The sequence below is a fragment of the Aedes albopictus genome, chromosome 1, assembly GCF_035046485.1.
Source record: "Aedes albopictus strain Foshan chromosome 1, AalbF5, whole genome shotgun sequence".
Lineage (NCBI taxonomy): Eukaryota > Metazoa > Arthropoda > Insecta > Diptera > Culicidae > Aedes > Aedes albopictus.
Window position 1 is genome coordinate 252,953,890 of NC_085136.1, and position 19,961 is coordinate 252,973,850.

Genomic DNA, 19,961 nt, shown 5'->3' on the forward strand with positions numbered 1-19,961 from the left:
GTGTTGCCGATTTCAAATGGCCGTTAAATTCCTTACACAGTTTCGGAACTGGACTTGGATGTCTGTTCTCTGTGTGATAACTGAGTCGGCAGTGGCCAGTCAATGCTTTGACCAGAATGCTGTAATTCTGCTCTGATAGATTTGTTAGATACTTCGCCACCCTTGGAGATGGCTCTGTACAATACAATTTTGTTTGACGACGTGACTCCAAACTATTCCAGTATTGTCTGTGTTGAGTGGCAGCCCAGGTGTCAATCTGAAGCTTTACCCAACACTTGGATACCGGAATAGCTGGCTCATGCTGTGCCAATGAAGTCATGTGATGCTCCAGTGCGAGCTAACTCATCAGCCAATTCATTTCCAGCGATGGAAGAATGGCCAGGTACCCATACAAGGTGAACAGCATTTGCTGAATTCAGCTCCTCGATTTGAGTTCGACAAGCGATAACTATCTTCGACCTGGAGTTGGCCGAAGCAAGTACTTTAATAGCAGCCTGGCTATCTGAACAGAAGTATATTACTTTGCCTAATACGTGCTGCTGAAGTGCTGATTGCACTCCGCACATAAAAGCAAAGATTTCGGCCTGAAAAAAGGTGCAGTATCTACCAAGTGAGTAAGACTGATGCAGCCTTAGCTCACGAGAATAAACACCAGCACCTGCTCGACCTTCGAGAAGGGAGCCATCAGTGTAACATACGATGCCGTCTGAAATACTTCTTTCCAGATATTCACTCTTCCACTCCAGTCCACTCTTCCCGGGAAGGGAATTTCGTGGAAAATTTCCTATATGTGAAATTACAAGCATTTGTAAGATCACTTGGAGCAAGGACAATTTTGTCCCAATTCACCAAAAGTGGAAACAACGAGGTGTGTGTTGATGTGCGGTTCACAGGAGTTTCCTCTAGTAGACCGAGTACCCGTAGGTAGACGGTAAGTGCAAGAAAGTGCTTCTTGTTTGAGATGAATGTGTAGTGGAGCAACGTCAAAGAGAACTTCGAGCGCTGCCGTGGGAGTTGAAAAGAACGCTCCAGACATCGCCATTAACCGTTATGTGTCCGGCAAACTTTTTGCTTTTTTCTACACCGTGTATTTTAAATGGGTGCTGGGTACCCGGGCACCCTGCCGGCCACATAAGGGTTAAGCACATCCTTTGCAGATGGCCTCACTTTGATTGAATCGTTCTCATTTCGCCCTTTTGCCACCACACAAGACATCCATAGGCCAATATTGGCCGAACAACAGTTGTGTAGATCCATTTGATATACTTGGGTTTGAGACCCCAAGTTGTACCAAAGGTTCGCCGGCATTGCCCGAAGGCCATACAAGCTTTCTTGATTCTGAACTCAATGTGAAGTGTCCAGGATAGCTTGGAATCAAGAATGACTCCAACGTACTTTACCTGTTCAGTCACCTCGATTTCAGAATCAAATAGACGCAAAGGTCGAACGCCATTACGGTTTCGCCTTTCCGTTAAAAGAACAATAGATGTTTACTCGGATTAACCGAAAGGCCATATTGGCGACACAACCCTCAACTACCTGAAGGGCGCTTTGCATAAGGTCGAAAAGAGTGGTGACACATACCAACTAACAATGTAAGGTAGTCGTCGGCAAAACCTCAATAACGTATCTGCTACGAGATTCCACTAAAGCGGTGACAGGACTCCCCCTTGGGGGCATCCACAAACACTCAATTTCCTAAGCCCTGCTAGACGCAACGTCGAGAAGATATATCGGTTTTTGAGCATTTGATGAATCCAATTGGAAATCATTGGAGATATACCGTGACTCCGTGCGGCTTCTAATATGGCATCGAAAGGCACATTGTCAAAGGCACCCTCGATATCTAAGAATACACCCAAACAAGATTGCTTTTGAGCGAATGCTTTCTCGATATCGTAAACAACCTTGTGTAAAAGAGTCACAGTGGACTTACCAGATTGGTAGGCATGTTGGTTCACATGAAGAGGCACGTTGGCCAGATGAACATCACGGATGTGATGATCCACAATGCGTTCTAAGCATTTCAGTAGAAAATAGGTCAAACTAGTAGGTCTGAAACTCTTTGCTTCTTCATACGACGCACGACCCACTTTCGGAATGAACTTCACAGTAATATCCCGCCAGGATTTGGGAATATACCCTGTAGCAAAACTGCAAACAAGTATTTTTGATGATGATGATGATGATATTGTTCTACCATCTATTGTAGCAAGGCAGCTGCCTATAGCACTGGAATAATCTGAAAAGCGATTAGATCAAGATTGTGCTGTTGTTAGTGGTCAGTCATTCTCCTGTATGAAGGGCCAAAAAGGGTTGTGCGGACCCGCAAGCAGAGACACTTGCGCGAAACCCACGTCAGGGGAAAAGAATCTCCTTCCAGAAGATAGTTCTCACGAACAATTGCAAAATCAAGCCCTCGATTGACAGAATACTCCCAATAGATGGGGTCGAAGAGCCCGCCCTCAATCCACGAAATGTTAACAACAAGGAGGAGGCAGTTCCAAGCTCCTGTCCAAATCGCTTCAATCGGGTGCCCTAATGGTCCCTCCCTTTCCCATGATGAGATATGTATATGTAATGTATGTGAGTGTGTGTTGTGTATGTTTTGTTATACATTTGTATGAAAAATAATCATAATTATGATTAATAAGCATTTATAAAATATACGAAACATTTACCTGATTACTCCTGAAATAAAATGTGGATTAGTAACAAAACATTAAAAAAGCACATCAAATCTCGATCCTGGAATGTCTGCTTGCCACAGATCGGCCACTTTAGGCATGAAAACATTAACAAGATCTAAATTTGATGTGGTGGTAGATCTTACGCCGCAACGCACCATTGTAAGGTGATCTACCCACGTTACGGGGCTGTTTCACAAAATTGATTCCAATATGTAAAAACACGTCTCACAAAAAAATAGAGGCCATATTTAGAGTTCACTTTAATTGATCTACCGAGAATAATAGGTATTCATTTAAAATGTACTTAAAAGGCAGCTGTTGAACAAGTCACTAAAACTTTGTACCAGGGAACACTTATTTCCAGTGCAAAATCAGGTTCAAGCATGAACTTGCGATTTGACAACTACCCTTACATAAAGTACAACTCTTCCCATAGATCACAATAAAAACCATTCATTTAAATATAAAATAACTTAATCATTTTATGGCTTCATCGATCTTTTTCTACTCAGAGAGTAAGGGAGTAGAGATCAAAGTGGATAATGAAAATGATAGGTATGATTGTATTCGCTAGTTTGCGAATAAGTGTGACATTTTTTTTAAAGGTGAAAATAGGCACGAAGGCCATGTATTGAACGAATACAAAAAAGAAATACTCGTTTGCAAAACTGCAAACAAGTATTTTTTTTTAAAACTTGTTTGAAATGATCAAATCCCTTCTGAAGCAAAATAGGATAAATCCCATCTGCCCCAGGAGATTTGAAAGCAGCAAAGCTATTAAGTGCCCCCTCAATCAATTCTATAGTTACGATACTCCGAGCCGAAGCCAGGGAATCGTAACTAAAAGAAAATACATCAGGTTCATCCGAAGATGTAATATCCACACATCCAGGGAAGTGTGTGCTGAATAAGCATTCCAGAACTTCCTCATCGGAGGAAGTCAGAGCGCCATTTAGCAAACGAAGTTCGTTCACTCGGAAATCCTTAGATTTCGCAAGGATTTTATTTAACCGACTGATTTCACTCAAACTGGAAACATTTGTACAAAGGTTCTTCCAGCTGGATCGTTCAGCAGACCGGGAGCTTTCCTGTAGGTCTTGCGAGCCGACCTGAAAGCCTCCGAACCAGCCGAACGTCGTCTGTTCCAACTCTTTCTACACACTTAAAAATGATTCTTGAGCTCGGCAGAAAAAAGTGCTGATTCCAATCGGCAACTCAAGATTTTGCTGATACTTCGGCAAATAACTCGCTTTTGCCGAGATTGTCCTAATTCGGCAAAAAAATCTTAGTGTATACATTGTTTCCTGGGCTTCACCAGATCTCTAAATCACTTGGAGTGTCAATGGATGGTGAGTATCCATGAAATTTAACCGCAACCAAATCAGTAAAAAGATCCCAGTTTGTTGACCGGGGACTCCTGAAACGCAATATTTGCGAAGTAACATTTAAATGTTCAAAAAAGATGTAGCGATGGTCAGATAAAGATTCTTCATCTGACACATGCCAATTAGTCAGCTCGTGACTAATTCTACTAGAGCAATGCGTTATGTCTAACACTTCCTCTCTAGCAGATACCATGAAGGTTGGGCGGTTGCCTATGTTAAGTAATGCAAGATCTGTACTACTTGAGTACTCCATCAAACTGGAGCATCGCAAGTTAATGTCTGAGCTGCCCCAGATGATATGGTGAGCATTAGCATCACTGCCAACAATAAGCGGAAGGCCTTTTGAAGTACAGTATGCGATGACTTGTTTGAAAGCATCCGTAGGGGATGGTTCATCATGCGGTAAATAAACCGAACAATAACCGTATTTCCTGTTGAGGTTTCCAACAGATACATCAATTGTGATAGCACATACACCTCTGGTGGTTAGTTCAGAGATGAGTGTAGCAACTAATGCGTTGTTGACAAGCACACAGGCTCGACGCATGACACGCGAGTTTGCCATTTCATGTTTACTGAAAGTAGCAAACACCGGGTTTACAAGGTTTCCTAGATAGAAATTCCCCTTACGAAAGTAAGGTTCTTGGACCAAGATCACTTGGGCTGAACCATTTTGCATAAGTCTGCAAAGATTGATTGTTGCTGTTCTTATATGCTGAAGATTGATCTGAGCTATCCTAACAGTAGCGACTACCCAAACTAGGCAAGATTAAACTCTTCGCATCAACAGCACAACAAAGAACAAGAGCAACAAAATCAGATCGGTATCGATTGGAAAACGCTAAAAGCGATGATACACAGAATACACTGTGTAAATCGCAAGTGTAGAATTAGCGTGATGTTAAAATACACAAAGTAGATATTTATAGGTCCGTAGCTCTGGGTTCCGTTAACTATTTCTTGCAGTTTTAGTCAATAAAATGTAGCTTTTTGCTATTTACTGTGCGAAGTATATTTATATGTATATTTATTCATCAATAACTCTGGACCCTTTTGTGATAATATCAATCCTTGTGCGTTTGGATAATTACTTACCTTACCGATCAGGCTAAGGCCGGGGTGGCCTCTGCTGTACATAGTAGCCTCCTCCATTCCACTCGGTCCATGGCTGTTTGTCTCCAGTTCCGCACTCTGCGTAGGGTCCGTAGATCGTCCTCCACTTGGTCGACCCACCTGGCTCGCTGCGCTCCACGTCTTCTTGTACCAGTCGGATGACTCTCGAGAACTATTTTAGTCGGGTTGCTATCCGACATCCTGATGACGTGACCCGCCCACCGTAGCCTCCCGATTTTCGCGGTATGGACGATGGTTCCCGAATAAAAATTTGCATTAGCCTGACATTTAATTTTGATGTGTACATCAACATCAAGTTTTAATGTACTTCTGTCGTTGAACATTAAAATACATTACGATTTAGATGTGTTTATGCAAGGTAACATAATGTATACATCAGGAAATCAAACGTTTTATGATGTCAAGAATATTATCCAGAACATCAAAACCTGACGTTTTCAGATGTTTTTTGATGTACAAAAACGTAAGATTCAAACGTTTTTCTGATGTATGTTGATGTATAAAACAATAGATTCAGACGTTCCCTGATGTATATTGATGTATGAAAACGTTACATTCCAACGTTTTTTCTGATGTTTTGCAATGTACAAAACGTCAAATCTAGACGTTTTTATATGCTTTTTTTGACGCACAGAAACATGCGATTCGCATGTATTTTTGATGTTCTCAGATGTTTTGAATGTTTTCTGATGTTGAACGTTAGAATACATTGCGATTTAGATGTGTTTATGCAAGGTAACATAATGTATACATCAGGAAACCAATCGTTTTTTTGATGTCAAGAATATTACCCTGAACATCAGAACCTGATGTTTTCATATGTTTGTTTTTAGATGTGAAAAAACATTAGATTTAAATGTTTTCTGATGTATGCTGATGTATGTAAACGTTAGATTCGAACGTTATTCTAATGTTTTTCAATGTAAAAAACGTAACATCTAGTCGTTTTCAAATGTTTGTTCATGTACTGTACAGAAACATTATATTCTGACGTTTTTCTAATGTCCTCACATGTTACCTTCAATTTTGAGGTGTTGTCTTTACCGTTTGCTAAAGGGGCACATTAGGCCCAAAGAGGGTCACCACCATGTGGTCCGGTAACCCTCTTCAAAAAATGCATATCAGAATTTTTGATATGCGCAATACACGAGCCGACCCTTCCCTTTAGATAATTGGAGAACCAAGTTCGTTATCGATTGATATCTTCGTGATTTAACGTTAGAATCTGATGTCACCCCGTTTATTTCGATGTTTTTACGTACTTCAATTTACTTAAGCATGACGTTGGCGTATAATGTAAGATTAGAAGATAACGTTTTTGAAAGCATTTTGATGTTTATGCACATAACGACATGACATGACATGACGTTTGCTGTTAATGTAACATTAGAAGTAAACGTTTTTGGGCGTTTCGTAATTTTTATGAATACGTCGTTCAACATCAGTACGAAATTAGGGTTAGAATTTAACATTAGTACCCAACGTTTTCAGATGTATCTGCATTTGTAAACGTCTAGAGGTAACGTTTTTTACATCGTAAAACATTAGAATATCGTTTGCATCTAATGTTTACATACATCAACATACATCAGAAAACGTTTAGGTCTTTGCACATTAAAAAACTTCTGTAAACATTTAAATCTAATGTTTTTGCACATCAAGAAATGTCTGAAAACATCAGGTTGTGATGTTCTGGGTATTGTTCATGACATCAAAAACATTTGATTTTCTGATGTATGCTACCTTGCATAAACATATCTAAATCGCAATGTAATCCTGATGTAGGAGACATCAGGGAACGTCTAAATCTAATGTCCTTGATTTTTAAAGAGTAAAGCGTTCAACATCAGTACGACATTAGCTCATAATGTAACATTAGAATCTAACGTTTTTAGATGTATCTTGATGTTTATGAGAACATCGGTTTACATTACATGACGTTACTTTTAAATGTAACATTAGAGCCTAATGTCTTTGAATGTTTCTTGATGTTTATACTTGCATCATTATACATCAGCATGACGTTACAATTTGATGTAACATCAGAACTTAATGTTTTCGGATGTATCTTGATGCTCATGAGTACGTCTTTTTACATCAGCATGACGTTACATTTTGATGTAACATCAGATCCTAACGTTTTTTATGTATCTTGATGCTCATATACTCATCGTTTTACATCAGTATGACATTAGATGCTAATGTAACATTAGAGTCAGATGCATTGTCATGTTTTCATATGTCAAGCTGAAGTCAGAGTACATTAAAGCTACAACATAAAACGACAGTACTAAGTGTATTGATGTTGTTTGCTAATGCTTAGCTACATCTCAATTTGTATTCGGGTTGGTTCTCTTAGCAGCTGATGCAGCTCGTGGTTCATTCGCCTTCTCCAAGTCCAGTCTTCCATCTGCACTCCGCCGTAGATGGTACGCAAAACCTTCCGTTCGAAAACTCTAAGGGCGCGTTGGTCCTCTGCACGTAGGGTCCATGTCTCGTGCCCATAGAGAATCACCGGTCTAATCAGCGTTTTGTAGATAGTCAACTTTGTGTTACGGCGAACTTTATTCGATCGTAGAGTTCTGCGGAGTCCAAAGTAAGCACGATTTCCTGCCACAATGCGCCTCTGAATTTCTCTGCTGGTGTCGTTGTCGTCGGTCACCAGTGAGCCCAAGTACACGAATTCTTCAACCGCCTCGATTTCATCACCGTCGATATGAATTCGGGGTGGCGGGCGCGGTGATTCCTCCCTGGAGCCCTTTGCCATCATGTACTTTGTCTTCGACTCATTAATGACTAATCCGATTTGCCTGGCTTCATTCTTTAGTCGGATGTACGTTTCCGCCATCGTCTCAAATTTACGAGCAATAATATCAATATCATCGGCGAAACCAAGCAGCTGAACGGACTTCGTGAAAATCGTCCCTCTCGTGTTTATCCCCGCTCTTCTTATTACACCCTCTAACGCAATGTTGAACAGCAAGCACGAAAGACCATCACCTTGCCGTAACCCTCTGCGAGATTCGAAGGGACTCGAGAGTGTCCCTGATACTCGAACTACGCACATCACTCGATCCATCGTCGCCTTGATCAATCGTATCAGTTTATCCGGGAATCCGTATTCGAGCATAATCTGCCACACTGAGGCAAAAATACTTAAGAAGAACATTAGAACCCCTTATGATTTGGCGACACTACGATTACTTATGGAAATCAATATTAGCAATTATGAATATCATGCCGCAAGTGGAATAATATTCGTATTTCTATTTTATGGATTTTTGATGAATTAATTTTGTTCAATCATGCCATGTCATGTTTCTTGAATTACCGCGTAAGTAAAACGATCGATTTCTCCTCATGGATCACTTGAAATAAAAATACAAGAAGCGAGTGCACATTCATTCACGATGCAAGTTTGCATGCCCAGCAATTTGTGGAGAAAAAATGCACTTCCTTCTTTTCACTTTAAACTCAACAAATAAACTTGCTTCTTTTCACTTTTATTAAAGCGTGGAAATCGATTAAGAGGCCGATCGTGTTACTTACGTATTTCAAGAAATGTCGTTGATTTTCGAAGAGAGTTTATCGACACTTGGGAAATTAAAATAATTTGATTTCATGTCCGATAGTTCCGAAAACAGCTCTGTGAGTAATGGTTGTTCGTCTAAAACGCAGCTTATTGGAAATCATACCATCACTGTTACAATTTTCATAGATTTTATTTATGATTTTTTCACAACCATGCCGCTTATATCAATCATAAGTTGTAGCTATGGAACGCGTGTTCAACAACTATAAAGTCAATAAGCGAGTGTTGAAATAGAAAAATCGCCCGTTCATAAGTTTCGAGTTATGAAATTCCTAAGTATTTTTGCCTCAGTCCATAGCTGTTCTCGATCGATTGTATCATACGCCGATTTAAAATCGATGAACAAGTGATGCGTGGGTACGTTGTATTCGCGGCATTTCTGCAACACCTGGCAGATGGCGAACATCTGGTCCGTTGTAGCGCGTTCACCCATAAATCCAGCCTGAGATTGCCCCACGAACTCTCTTGCAATCGGCGATAGTCGGCGGCATAAAATTTGAGAGAGTATCTTGTAGGCAGCGCTCAGTAGTGTGATCGCGCGGTAGTTCCCGCAATCTAACTTGTCGCCCTTTTTGTAGATGGGGTTACGATACCTTCCATCCATTCCTCCGGTAATATTTCCTCCTCCCAAATCTTGGTAATGACCCGGTGTAGTGCTCTCACCAGTGCTTTTCCACCGTATTTTAGAAGCTCGCTTGGTAGTTGATCTGCTCCAGCGGCTTTGTTGTTTTTCAACCGGCCAACCTCCTCCTCAATCTCTTGGAGGTCAGGGGCCGGAAGTCTTTCGTCCTGTGCACATACTCCTAGATCTGTTACCACGCCACCTTCGGTACTTGCAACGTCATCGTAATGCTGCCGCCACCTATCGACCACCTCACGCTCGCTCGTGAGAATATTCCCGTGATTATCTCGGCACATGTCGGCTTGTGGCACAAAGCCTCTGCGCGAGCGGTTCAGCTTCTCGTAGAGCTTTCGTGTGTCCTTAGCGCGGTACAGCTCTTCCATCGCTTCGCGATCTCGTTCTTCCTGCTGGCGCTTCTTCATCCGGAAGACTGAGTTCTGCCTGTTCCGCGCCTCATTCGCTCTCGTACGGTGTTGCAGCATTCTCGCCCATGCTGCATTCTTCTCGTTTTTCAACTGTTCACATTCGCCGTCGTACCAGTCGTTTCTGTGATTCGGAGTCGCGAAGCCTAGTGCTGTAGCCGAGGTACTACCTATGGCGGATCGGATGTCCCTCCAGCCCTCCAGTCATCTTCAAGTGTAGCTGCGCCAAGCTGCTCTTCCGTTGGTAGGGCCACTGCTAACTGCTGCGCGTAGTCTTGAGCCACTTCTACGTTACGCAGCTGCTCGATGTTGAGCCGCGGCGTTCGACTTCGACGCGTGGTGATAACTGTCGAAAGTTTTGAGCGCATGCATACAGCGACTTAGTGATCCGAATCTATATTCGCACTGAGGTATGTGCGGACATTGGTTATATCCGAGAAGAATTTACCGTTGATTAGAACGTGGTCGATTTGATTTTCTGTTTGTTGGTCGGGTGATCTTCAGGTGGCTTTGTGGATATCTTTGCGGGGAAAGAAGGTGCTTCGGACTACCATACCACGGGAGGTTGCAAAGTTTACCCATCGCTGGCCGTTATCATTCGATACGGCGTGCAGGCTGTTTCGCCCGATTACCGGTCTGTAAATTTCCTCCCTTCCTACCTGCGCGTTCATGTCGCCGACAACGATTTTCACGTCACGCGGCGAGCAACCATCGTATGTTTGCTCTAACTGCGCGTAGAACGCTTCTTTCTCGTCATCAGGTCTCCCTTCGTGTGGGCAGTGGACGTTAATGATGCTGTAGTTGAAGAAACGGCCCTTAACTCTCAACATGCACATCCTTGCGTTGATCGGCTGCCACCAGATCACACGTTGTCGCATCTTGCCCAACACTATAAATCCTGTTCCCAGTTCATTGGTGGTGCCACAGCTTTGGTAGAAGGTAGGTAGGTAGGTTTGGATAATTATGTATATTCTATTTTACACTTTTTCAGGAAAAAAAACCACTGTGGCAATGGTGTGAGCTATTGTATTGCTTGACACATCATCTATGTGGTTTAAACACATTCTTCTTGAGGCCTTGTCATAGTACCGGCCATCTTGATATTGTGACCGGCAGGCGGCAGTGATGCCAGTACGTAACACTGCCCACCAGAGCCAGTTATACCAGCATCTACTTCTAGTATACTGCCAACCTATATGACTAGTCACAGGCCTACGCACAAGCTCCTATATGACCTATAGTCACAGGCCTACGCACAAGCTCCTTCGCAGTTTGGTCGCTTAGTCAGCATTGGACGGTACTCCCCTGATACTGCAGTTGATGCCACGACTATCTTGAAGCTTCGGCCGGAGCAAGCAGTGATTGCCTAGTTTCCTTCTGGCGTCAACAGCATATATGTTAGTGGTCGGCTATGTACTATCGATTCGGCCTCCAACATGAATGTCGCCAACTGCTTCGGATACAAGAGGTACGATGGGATGTATGATGACTTCATCCGTAGTAAAGAAGTCCGTGACGAGATCATGAAGGGTTTGATCGTTTGATCCAACGTACATCCACAGGCATGGTAATTAACAGATGATCTTTGGCAAAGATGATAATAAGCATGATGCACCACCGTAACTGTTAACCCTGATAAATCCAAATACCGACACAGAGAAGAGACATCCAACCTAGAACAAATTTTCTTTCAAAAGTTGTTAGAAACTTGTTGTTCATGCAAACATTAGTGAACACTCGCGATTACGCTCGTTCTGAATAAAGAAAACTATTTTTTGTAGTTGTTTTTGTTTTATTTGTTCGATTCGTCTTTTCTTTCTCAGATACCTGGCTTAGCACTTTACTTCGTACTTGTTTTTGGCTAATACCTTTCGCTGCTTCGCTTGTTTCAGATCTTAGATTCTGTTTTGTACATTTACACGCAAAATACGCAACTTTTTACGCGACGGGTTGTTTCGTGAACACAACTAGTCGATTCGCTTAAGAGGAGACAATATACATTACAATACATTAGTGTTTAAGAGAGAGATAGATTAGGAACTACCACGGGCGTTGTGTTTGAGGGAGAAAAGGATGGAAGAGGGAGGATCTTCGGGATGGGAAGGAACGTTAGGGGATCCACGATGGAAAGGAACAAAACGCATTAAAAGCAGAGTTTTGCGGAGCTTTACAGAAGCTTCTTGATTTCATCGTACAGCACAAGTACGAAGGCACCGCCAGTACCACGGAGTACGTTCGAGAAGGCACCCTTGAAGAAGGCACCGGTACCTTCCTGCTTGGCGATCGTGGCCCAGCAGTGAACTGTGCTCTTGTAGATGATCTCGGTCTTGGCACGACCGGACTGCATCATCATACGACGACGGACGGTATCGAAGGGATAGGACACGATACCGGCAACAGTGGTGACGACCTGTTGAGGGGAAGAAACACATGGTTCATCAGCAATTGATTGATGGAATGAGTATTCAGATACTAACCTGAGCAATGGCCCAGCTGACGTACCACGGAGTGGTCTTCGGGTTTGGCAGCATACCACGAGCAGTGTCGTAGAAGCCGAAGTAGGCAGCACGGTAGATGATGATACCCTGGACGGAGACACCGAATCCTCGGTACAGACCGACAATTCCGTCACTCTTGAAAATCTTACCCAGACAATCTCCCAGACCCTTGAACTCACGCTCACCGGAGCCCTTACCGACATCAGCAGCCAGACTGAAATGGGAGTTAAGTTAGACCACTGGAGTTGACGGAAATGTAGAAGAACAATGGAACCTACCGGGTACGGGCGAAGTCAAGTGGGTAGACGAAGCACAGCGAGGTGGCTCCAGCCATACCACCGGAGGCCAGGTTACCGACGAAGTACCGCACAAACTGGGTGTTCTTGTCCACACCACCCAGGAAGACCTGCTTGTACTTGTCCTTGAAGGCGAAGTTCAACGCCTGGGTCGGGAAGTACCGGATGACGTTGGCCATGTTACCACGCCAGTAGGCACCGATGCCCTGCTCCTTGGGGATACGGATGAAGCAGTCCACCATGCCCTTGTACCGGTCGGCTTCGGCGATCTGCTTGGAGATGTGCTGGACCTGGAGCAGCAGCTTGACACGCTCGATGGGGGCCACGGCGGTCTTGGAGATGGCCGCCGAGATGCCACCGGCGGCGAAATCCTTCAGGAAGGCAACGGGATCGGCCAACGACATGGTTCAGCTGTGGGGGTTGGTCGGCTGGAATGAAATACGGACGGGGAATGGATCGAAAGGTTACCTCAAATTTTGTATAGCGTTTTCTTTTTTTTCTGCACGGGAAAAATTCGTCGCCGAAAACATGACAAAAAAGTCATAAAATCATAAAATATCCCGCCTAATGACGACAACGACGAATATCATATTTTTTTTTTACTATTTTCATTTAAAAAGTCATGGTTGCCAAAGGCGTTATGACAAACATTTTTTTATTTACTATTATGAAATATTATGACGCTGAGTCATAGAAGCATGCAACTGAGTCATAAAATTATGCCGCTCGCTGAGTCATAAAACCATAAAACAGTGACATGAAGGAATGTTTTTGGTCATTTTGTAGCAACGAATTGTTTGGTTTATCGATAACCTCCAAGTAAGCACACAGAAATATAACTTTGGTGTAAATTCTGAGTTTGCTAATCCACCACGCGTTTTATTGTTTCAAACAAGCGTCATTTTTCTGCCAGTAGAAGATAGTACATTAAAAGCAGCCATCAACGACGCAGCCGACAGCACCGTCGGAAACGTAGAACGGAGTTGACGCAATGAATGGTTCGAAGTGCTGCGCGGGCGGTAATGCTGCAGCTAGGACCTTGGCAGAACGTGGAACGTTACATAGAGAAGTGGAAAAAAGTAGATACGGAGTGCGAGGAAGTATAGCTGCTGTGCCGTTTTCAAAAAAAAAACACGGAAGATCTACCAGAAGCTCAACGCATCCAATTCCTTGTTCTATTTTAAACTTGGAATATGGAAATGGTTTAATGAATCAAAGGAGAAAAGTTGCAAAAATATAATGGACAAACCATTGCAATATTATAAGATATAGAGGATATCATGATGTGAGACTTGACTAAAGGTATGGTAAATAATTCTGCATTTGATGGTAGAAATTCCAGAGGAACTTTTAGTAGTACCTCAATATCAATTTGGTGCAAATGTTGGTACATTGAAAGTTGTACAGTAGACGTTCGGTCGGTGCAATTGGTTTAACTGCAATGCTTTTTAACTGCAAGTCCGGTAAGTGCAACAAATTTGCAGTTATCGCACCGCTATGCGTCAAAACGGCGCGCCAAGTTAGCCCAAATGAACAATCGAATGAATTTTTCGTTCATTTAACGTCAATTGGGTTGTTTAGTGAATAAAATATTGCTATTTTCTATAGCTTAATCGAAAGAGCTCATTTTTCTGAATATGACGTGAATTTATTGGATTCCAATACCTTTGTTTTGATGGTTAAATTGACAAAACAGTTTTAATTTTCGTGGATAGAATGACAGTTCAATCGATAAAATGACAGTTCAACCCGAACAAAAAAATTTCCCCATACAACCTTTAAATTAATTTTGAAAATAGTTCCCGGACTCCAAAAATTATGAAATTTTGGATTTCGACTCATTTTTGGGCGGAGAATCGGATTATGAAATAATCTGGATACCCCTAAGAAACCCAATTGATCTGACGTTGCAGTTATCGAATTTTGTTCGCTAACTGAAACGTAAACATGTTGCAGTTATCGAACGTCTACTGTACAGTATGACCCATAAAAATTACGACATTCCATTTGTTTGCGGTACTTGATGATTTTTAATGATATAATCCTAATGAATTAAACTTTTTTGGATTAGGATACAATAAGGAGGTCATTGTCATACAGGATCTCTAAATTTTTTGTCAAAATATTCATTGGTTACGTATATGGGATACCTTATAATTGTTAACAATTTCTAAATAAAATCAAGTCTTCCTCTAATTTTCAGAGCAAAATCAACTAACATAAAAACTTTTAAACACATGGAAACCATGAAGAAATATGTACTCTTTAATACGCCCATATTTGAAAAATATTTTTAAAATAATTTTAAATGTTTAGGAAACAAAAACTAAAAAAGGTCCTACATATTAAAAACCGTATTTAAAATAAATTAATAAAAAACTTAAAACTGTTTGAACATTTTTCAAAATATTTTTTTGTCGATGAAGGCATATCAACCTACCTTTATGATAGGTACAAATACTAAGTACTTAAAAACAATTTCATGCCTAAAACATAATATTTTCTACAAATTATCATTTGTCAAATAATTCAATTTTCAGAAAATGTCTCTTAATTTATAAGTTAATATTTTTTTCGTTCTTGTCCGATGAACCAACGAACTCCTGAAGACCTTATCCAGCCATAAAAGTACTATTTTTAAAATAAAATTTAATTGGATGTGATTGAAAGCAATTGAAAGAAAATTATATGATTAAAAAACGGCCTCTGGCGCGTGGACGATTTCGACATCCATATGTTCAACGTTATATTTCCAAAGGTATGTGCATGAAATCAGTCTATGTTACTTTGCCATTATCAGATTAGTGGCTCTACTATACTATCCAATAGATACATGCAAGTTTAATCAGTTCGAAGTAGGGGAACGATGACTTTGGAAACTGTCGCATTTTTTTATGGGTCATACTGTAGTGGTTTCTTATCTAAATAACGGTATTGTATTGTCGCGCTTATCTTCTATCAGAGTCCTGCGGCGGTCGTACGCTCGCAAGGCATCCCGCCGCATGACAGTCGCAAGGCAAAACAAAAGAAAAAGTGAGCCCGCCAAAAACAAAAGCACGTGGGTTTCGCGAAGTGACAGATGTTTTTGAATGTATTTGTGACGAAAGGCAAGAGTAGCTCAGTGGAATGAGTGTTCTTGCTGTCAAACCCCATATAGTGAAATTATATACTTTTAAATCTGGTGACGCTGTTATGATTCGTGACTGTCGCGCTAATATCAGAAGCCAGAGGCAGATAATCGCCATATTCTGATTTTTCTTGAGAGGCATAATGTGTTTCTTTCACAACTAAACGCGCTGCCAACTTCCAATCGGCATTTGTGAATCTTCACGACCAATCAAGCACCACCTCTGATGTTGTTAGGGTACGGCCAGAGTGGACGCTTCACGCGACGCGACGCGGCTTTCCCATGCGATTTGACAGCTCCTTATTGTTGATTGTTATTTCTTTGCGTGCAAATTTCCGCGTCGCGTGAAGCGTCCACTCTGGCCGTACCCTTAGTGAGATCGGAGAAACGTCAGACTCTTGCCAGCTGATTGGCTGGCTTCGACTCTGGCGAAAGTTTCACTCGCGACGTATTCAAATCGTCGCGTGCGATAAGGGGAGAAATCGTCAATAATAACAAAAAATATATTTGAAAATGTTTACAACCTGTGTTTTGTTTGGATGTAAAGAATTTTCGTGTTCCAGTTTTTTTTCTGTCAATTATGAAAATCTAAAATAAAATTGAAATTTCGTTTCTATTGGAATGTCCTTCAAGATTTTCAATTTGTTACGTTTCTGTATCGAATGCAATGAAAGCACAGGGGTAGGGGAGGGGATTAAAGAGCTGAGTGGATTCAAAACCAGCCTGTTTTAGTATCCTAGGTTTTAGTCAGCCTCAGGAGAAGGCCAGCGAGTCGGCCAACGATCTGGAGAAGATCACGGGCTTGAAGACGAAGCTGCAAGAGTTTCCGGAAACGATCGGAGACCTGAGCAAACAATTAGACGACACTGGAGAACGAACTGTCCAGCATGGCCAGGCCAAAGGCATCGAGGACGCAGCATCGCAGATCGATAGAATTATTAAGTGCTCAAGATTTGAAACCATTTAGCAGATAGAACCCGTCCAAGTAACAATAGCAGCTGAATAACAGCTTATTCACTGAGGCAAAAATACTTAGGAATTTCATAACTCGAAACTTATGAACGGGCGATTTTTCTATTTCAACACTCGCTTATTGACTTTATAGTTGTTGAACACGCGTTCCATAGCTACAACTTATGATTGATATAAGCGGCATGGTTGTGAAAAAATCATAATTAAAATCTATGAAAATTGTAACAGTGATGGTATGATTTCCAATAAGCTGCGTTTTATACGAACAACCATTACTGACAGAGCTGTTTTCGGAATTATCGGACATGAAATCAAATTATTTGAATTTCCCAAGTGTCGATAAACTCTCTTCGAAAACCAACGACAAATCTTGAAATACGTAAGTAACACGATCGTCCTCTTAATCGATTTCCACGTTTTAATAAAAGTGAAAAGAAGGAAGTGCATTTTTTTCTCCACAAATTGCTGGGCATGCAAAATTGCATCCATGAATGAATGTTCACTCGCTTTTTGTATTTTTATTTCAAGCGATCCATGAGGAGAAATCGATCGTTTTACTTACGCGGTAATTCAAGAAACATGACATGGCATGATTGAACAAAATTAATTCACCAAAAATCCATAAAATAGAAATACGAATATTATTCCATTTGCGGCATGATATTCATAATTGTTAATATTGATTTTTATAAGTTTTCGAAGTTGAATCCAATAATAGCAAACGTACGATAGCTATAATTTTGATCCAACGATATTCATAAGAGAAACTTAAGATATCGTTAAGCGGCTTGATATTGATCTTCCCCTTCTAAATCATAAGCGAAATGTATGTCTATCAACAATAATCGTAGTGTCGCCAATTCATAAGGGGTTCTAATGTTCTTCCTAAGTATTTTTGCCTCAGTGTATAAACAACTAGCACAGTAAACTGTGGCAGTAGCTTGTTATGTAATTCTAGACTTCTAGTTAAGGAGACTCCAGTAGACAATCAGCAAAATTTTATGATTTTCACAGGATTCAAATATTGAATTAAGAAATTTGAAAGAAACGGAAATATGAAATAGGTGAGTATCTTTGAATCCCACTATGAATTAGCTGACAAATTCCATAGGCATAATCTGATGATTAAAATATCGAACCACTGTGCACTTGTTTACTTCGACTTATCCTTAAGGGAGATCTCCCTTTCAGCTATTATGCAACAGTTGTTATGCACTTGCACTTGACTCATTATGCAATTTTCACGTTGTGTAACGAATCTGTCGTGTGATCATCTGAGTTTGTTGCTGTAGCAGTTCAGTTGGTCGCTTAGTTTTTGAAATTAATTATACAATCACAATTAATTAGATATTCTTTCTTCCTGCTTCATCAAAGAAAAAGTTTCTAACCCAGCTGAAACAACTTCAAATAACAGTCTCTGTGATCTTCACCGATACACTCGATCTTCATTTGTTGCGCAATCATTACTGTTCAGCTGTTTTCTCGAAAATTGCGTGCACACCATCTTCCCAATCGATTTTCACTGAATCACAACCGCAATTTTTCTTCACTTTAGCTTATTTTCCAACGTTTCTTCCTTCTTACCTTCGGGGTCGAAAGAATGAAAGACTTATTCGCAAGTTGGCGGTTGCGAATGCGGGGGTATCCTCCTCCTGCTGCTGCTTCTGCTAGTTCGGATGCTGAGTCTTGCTTAGAAGACCGCGGGACAGGAACTAACCGTTGAGTGAGGCTCGATCGAACGGGGTAGCCTTATTTTGCTCCTTTTTGATCGTGCGACAGCCAGACGATTGATGCTCGCTCACGACCTTCGCCTCGTTTTCGAGGTTTTTTTTTCGGGGATGAATGCATCTGTAAACTGCATTCTGCGCCGAATCCGTGAGAGTTGGGCGGTGATCGTGACACTGCATCGTCATTGGCACACGATTGTGCACGGAGCAAGTGCATCTCGTGATCGCGATCATATGGCACCTGAATGCAGTTCAGTGCAGCGGCGGTGACGTAAGCGCCTCGCATACGTTGGCGGCGCTCGTCGTAACGGTTTTGTTTTGGAGTGTATCATCCTTGACCTTACGGACGGACGGACGGATGGGGATCGTCGACGATGTTCAAATTTCGCTTTCGTTCCGCTGGCGCATGAGTCCGGAATGCGGCGACATTAGCATGATTGCTTCCGACCGACTAGGTTGAAACCTGTTATCTGTGGTTGTTGAGTTCTACTGCATAGTGTAATTAGAATAATTTTTCGATTCAATTAGACGGTGATTACTCGATAAATGCGCGTTTCACTACAGGTTCCGTTAGATATTGTAGTGCTACCCGAGTAGAGTTTATTTCTGATGATGGATCAATGTTGGGTGCTGTATTAATGGCATATAAGTTGAAATGGATTGAAGTATTACCTAACGTCATTGCAAATTCTCGGATACTTTTTCAAAAGGACGTATGTAGATTTTACCTTGGCTGAGAAAATCCGGTTTCAAAATTTTCAAACTTATTTTAAATCCTATTTAAAACCCAAAACCTTTATAATAATGTGAAAACATCTACAGGGTGCTATATGTAAGTAATTTCGTGCACAATATTAAATATTCAGTTTTCGCTTGGAAAAAACAAGTTTGTTTGAGAAAATATTCCTTACCACGTTTTGTCGTCGTTGGCAGAAATACGCCGTTTTCATAAGTCGTACTGACAGCTAGTGTGTTACTTTCGTCGGTGTGTTACGCTATGCTGGCAGTCGATTGTTTACATACACCCAAAAGGTTACGTCAGTAGCAAAGCGTAAATCTACTTACGACAAATCTGCTAGCAAACAAAAACTAAAAGCGTTTGTATACATTTCAGTCAACTTTGATCGTCGTTTAGGTGTTCCTGGTAAATATAATTTAAAGATTGTTTATCGTATGTAAAAAGTATTAACTGATATTTATTACAGCAACTGTAGTGGTTCTGGCGACATGGACTTCGTGGGCAGATATCTTCGTTAAAGCCTAGCAAAACACTATCGTTATAATGAACCTGGAGGATCTTCGCAAATTTGTGGCTGAGTTTTGTACGGCTCACTGAACTGCACGCAAATGCGTGGTTTGCATTAACCACGGGAGCAGATCTTCGAAGGACGTTTCGCCCATTCCTCGTACCATTGCACCAGATCCAAAAGAGAGGTTTTCAGTTCGGGAGGTGCGGGGTGAGGTCCTTCTGGTCGGTCAGCGAGTACATGTTACCG

The 19,961-nt window shown here is 41.4% G+C and overlaps 1 protein-coding gene across 1 annotated transcript; it reads right to left on the bottom strand.

Moving 5' to 3' along the window:
• Positions 1 to 11,616: 11,616 nt before the first annotated feature.
• On the bottom strand, positions 11,617 to 18,507 carry LOC134285570 (ADP,ATP carrier protein 2). Its single transcript, XM_062846621.1, has 4 exons — positions 18,323 to 18,507; positions 12,622 to 13,067; positions 12,323 to 12,557; positions 11,617 to 12,255 (listed from the first exon to the last, which is right to left on the bottom strand). Exons 2-4 carry the CDS (start codon positions 13,041 to 13,043, stop codon positions 12,013 to 12,015), a joined length of 900 nt encoding a protein of 299 aa, XP_062702605.1. The 5' UTR covers positions 13,044 to 13,067; positions 18,323 to 18,507; the 3' UTR covers positions 11,617 to 12,012.
• Positions 18,508 to 19,961: the final 1,454 nt, after the last annotated feature.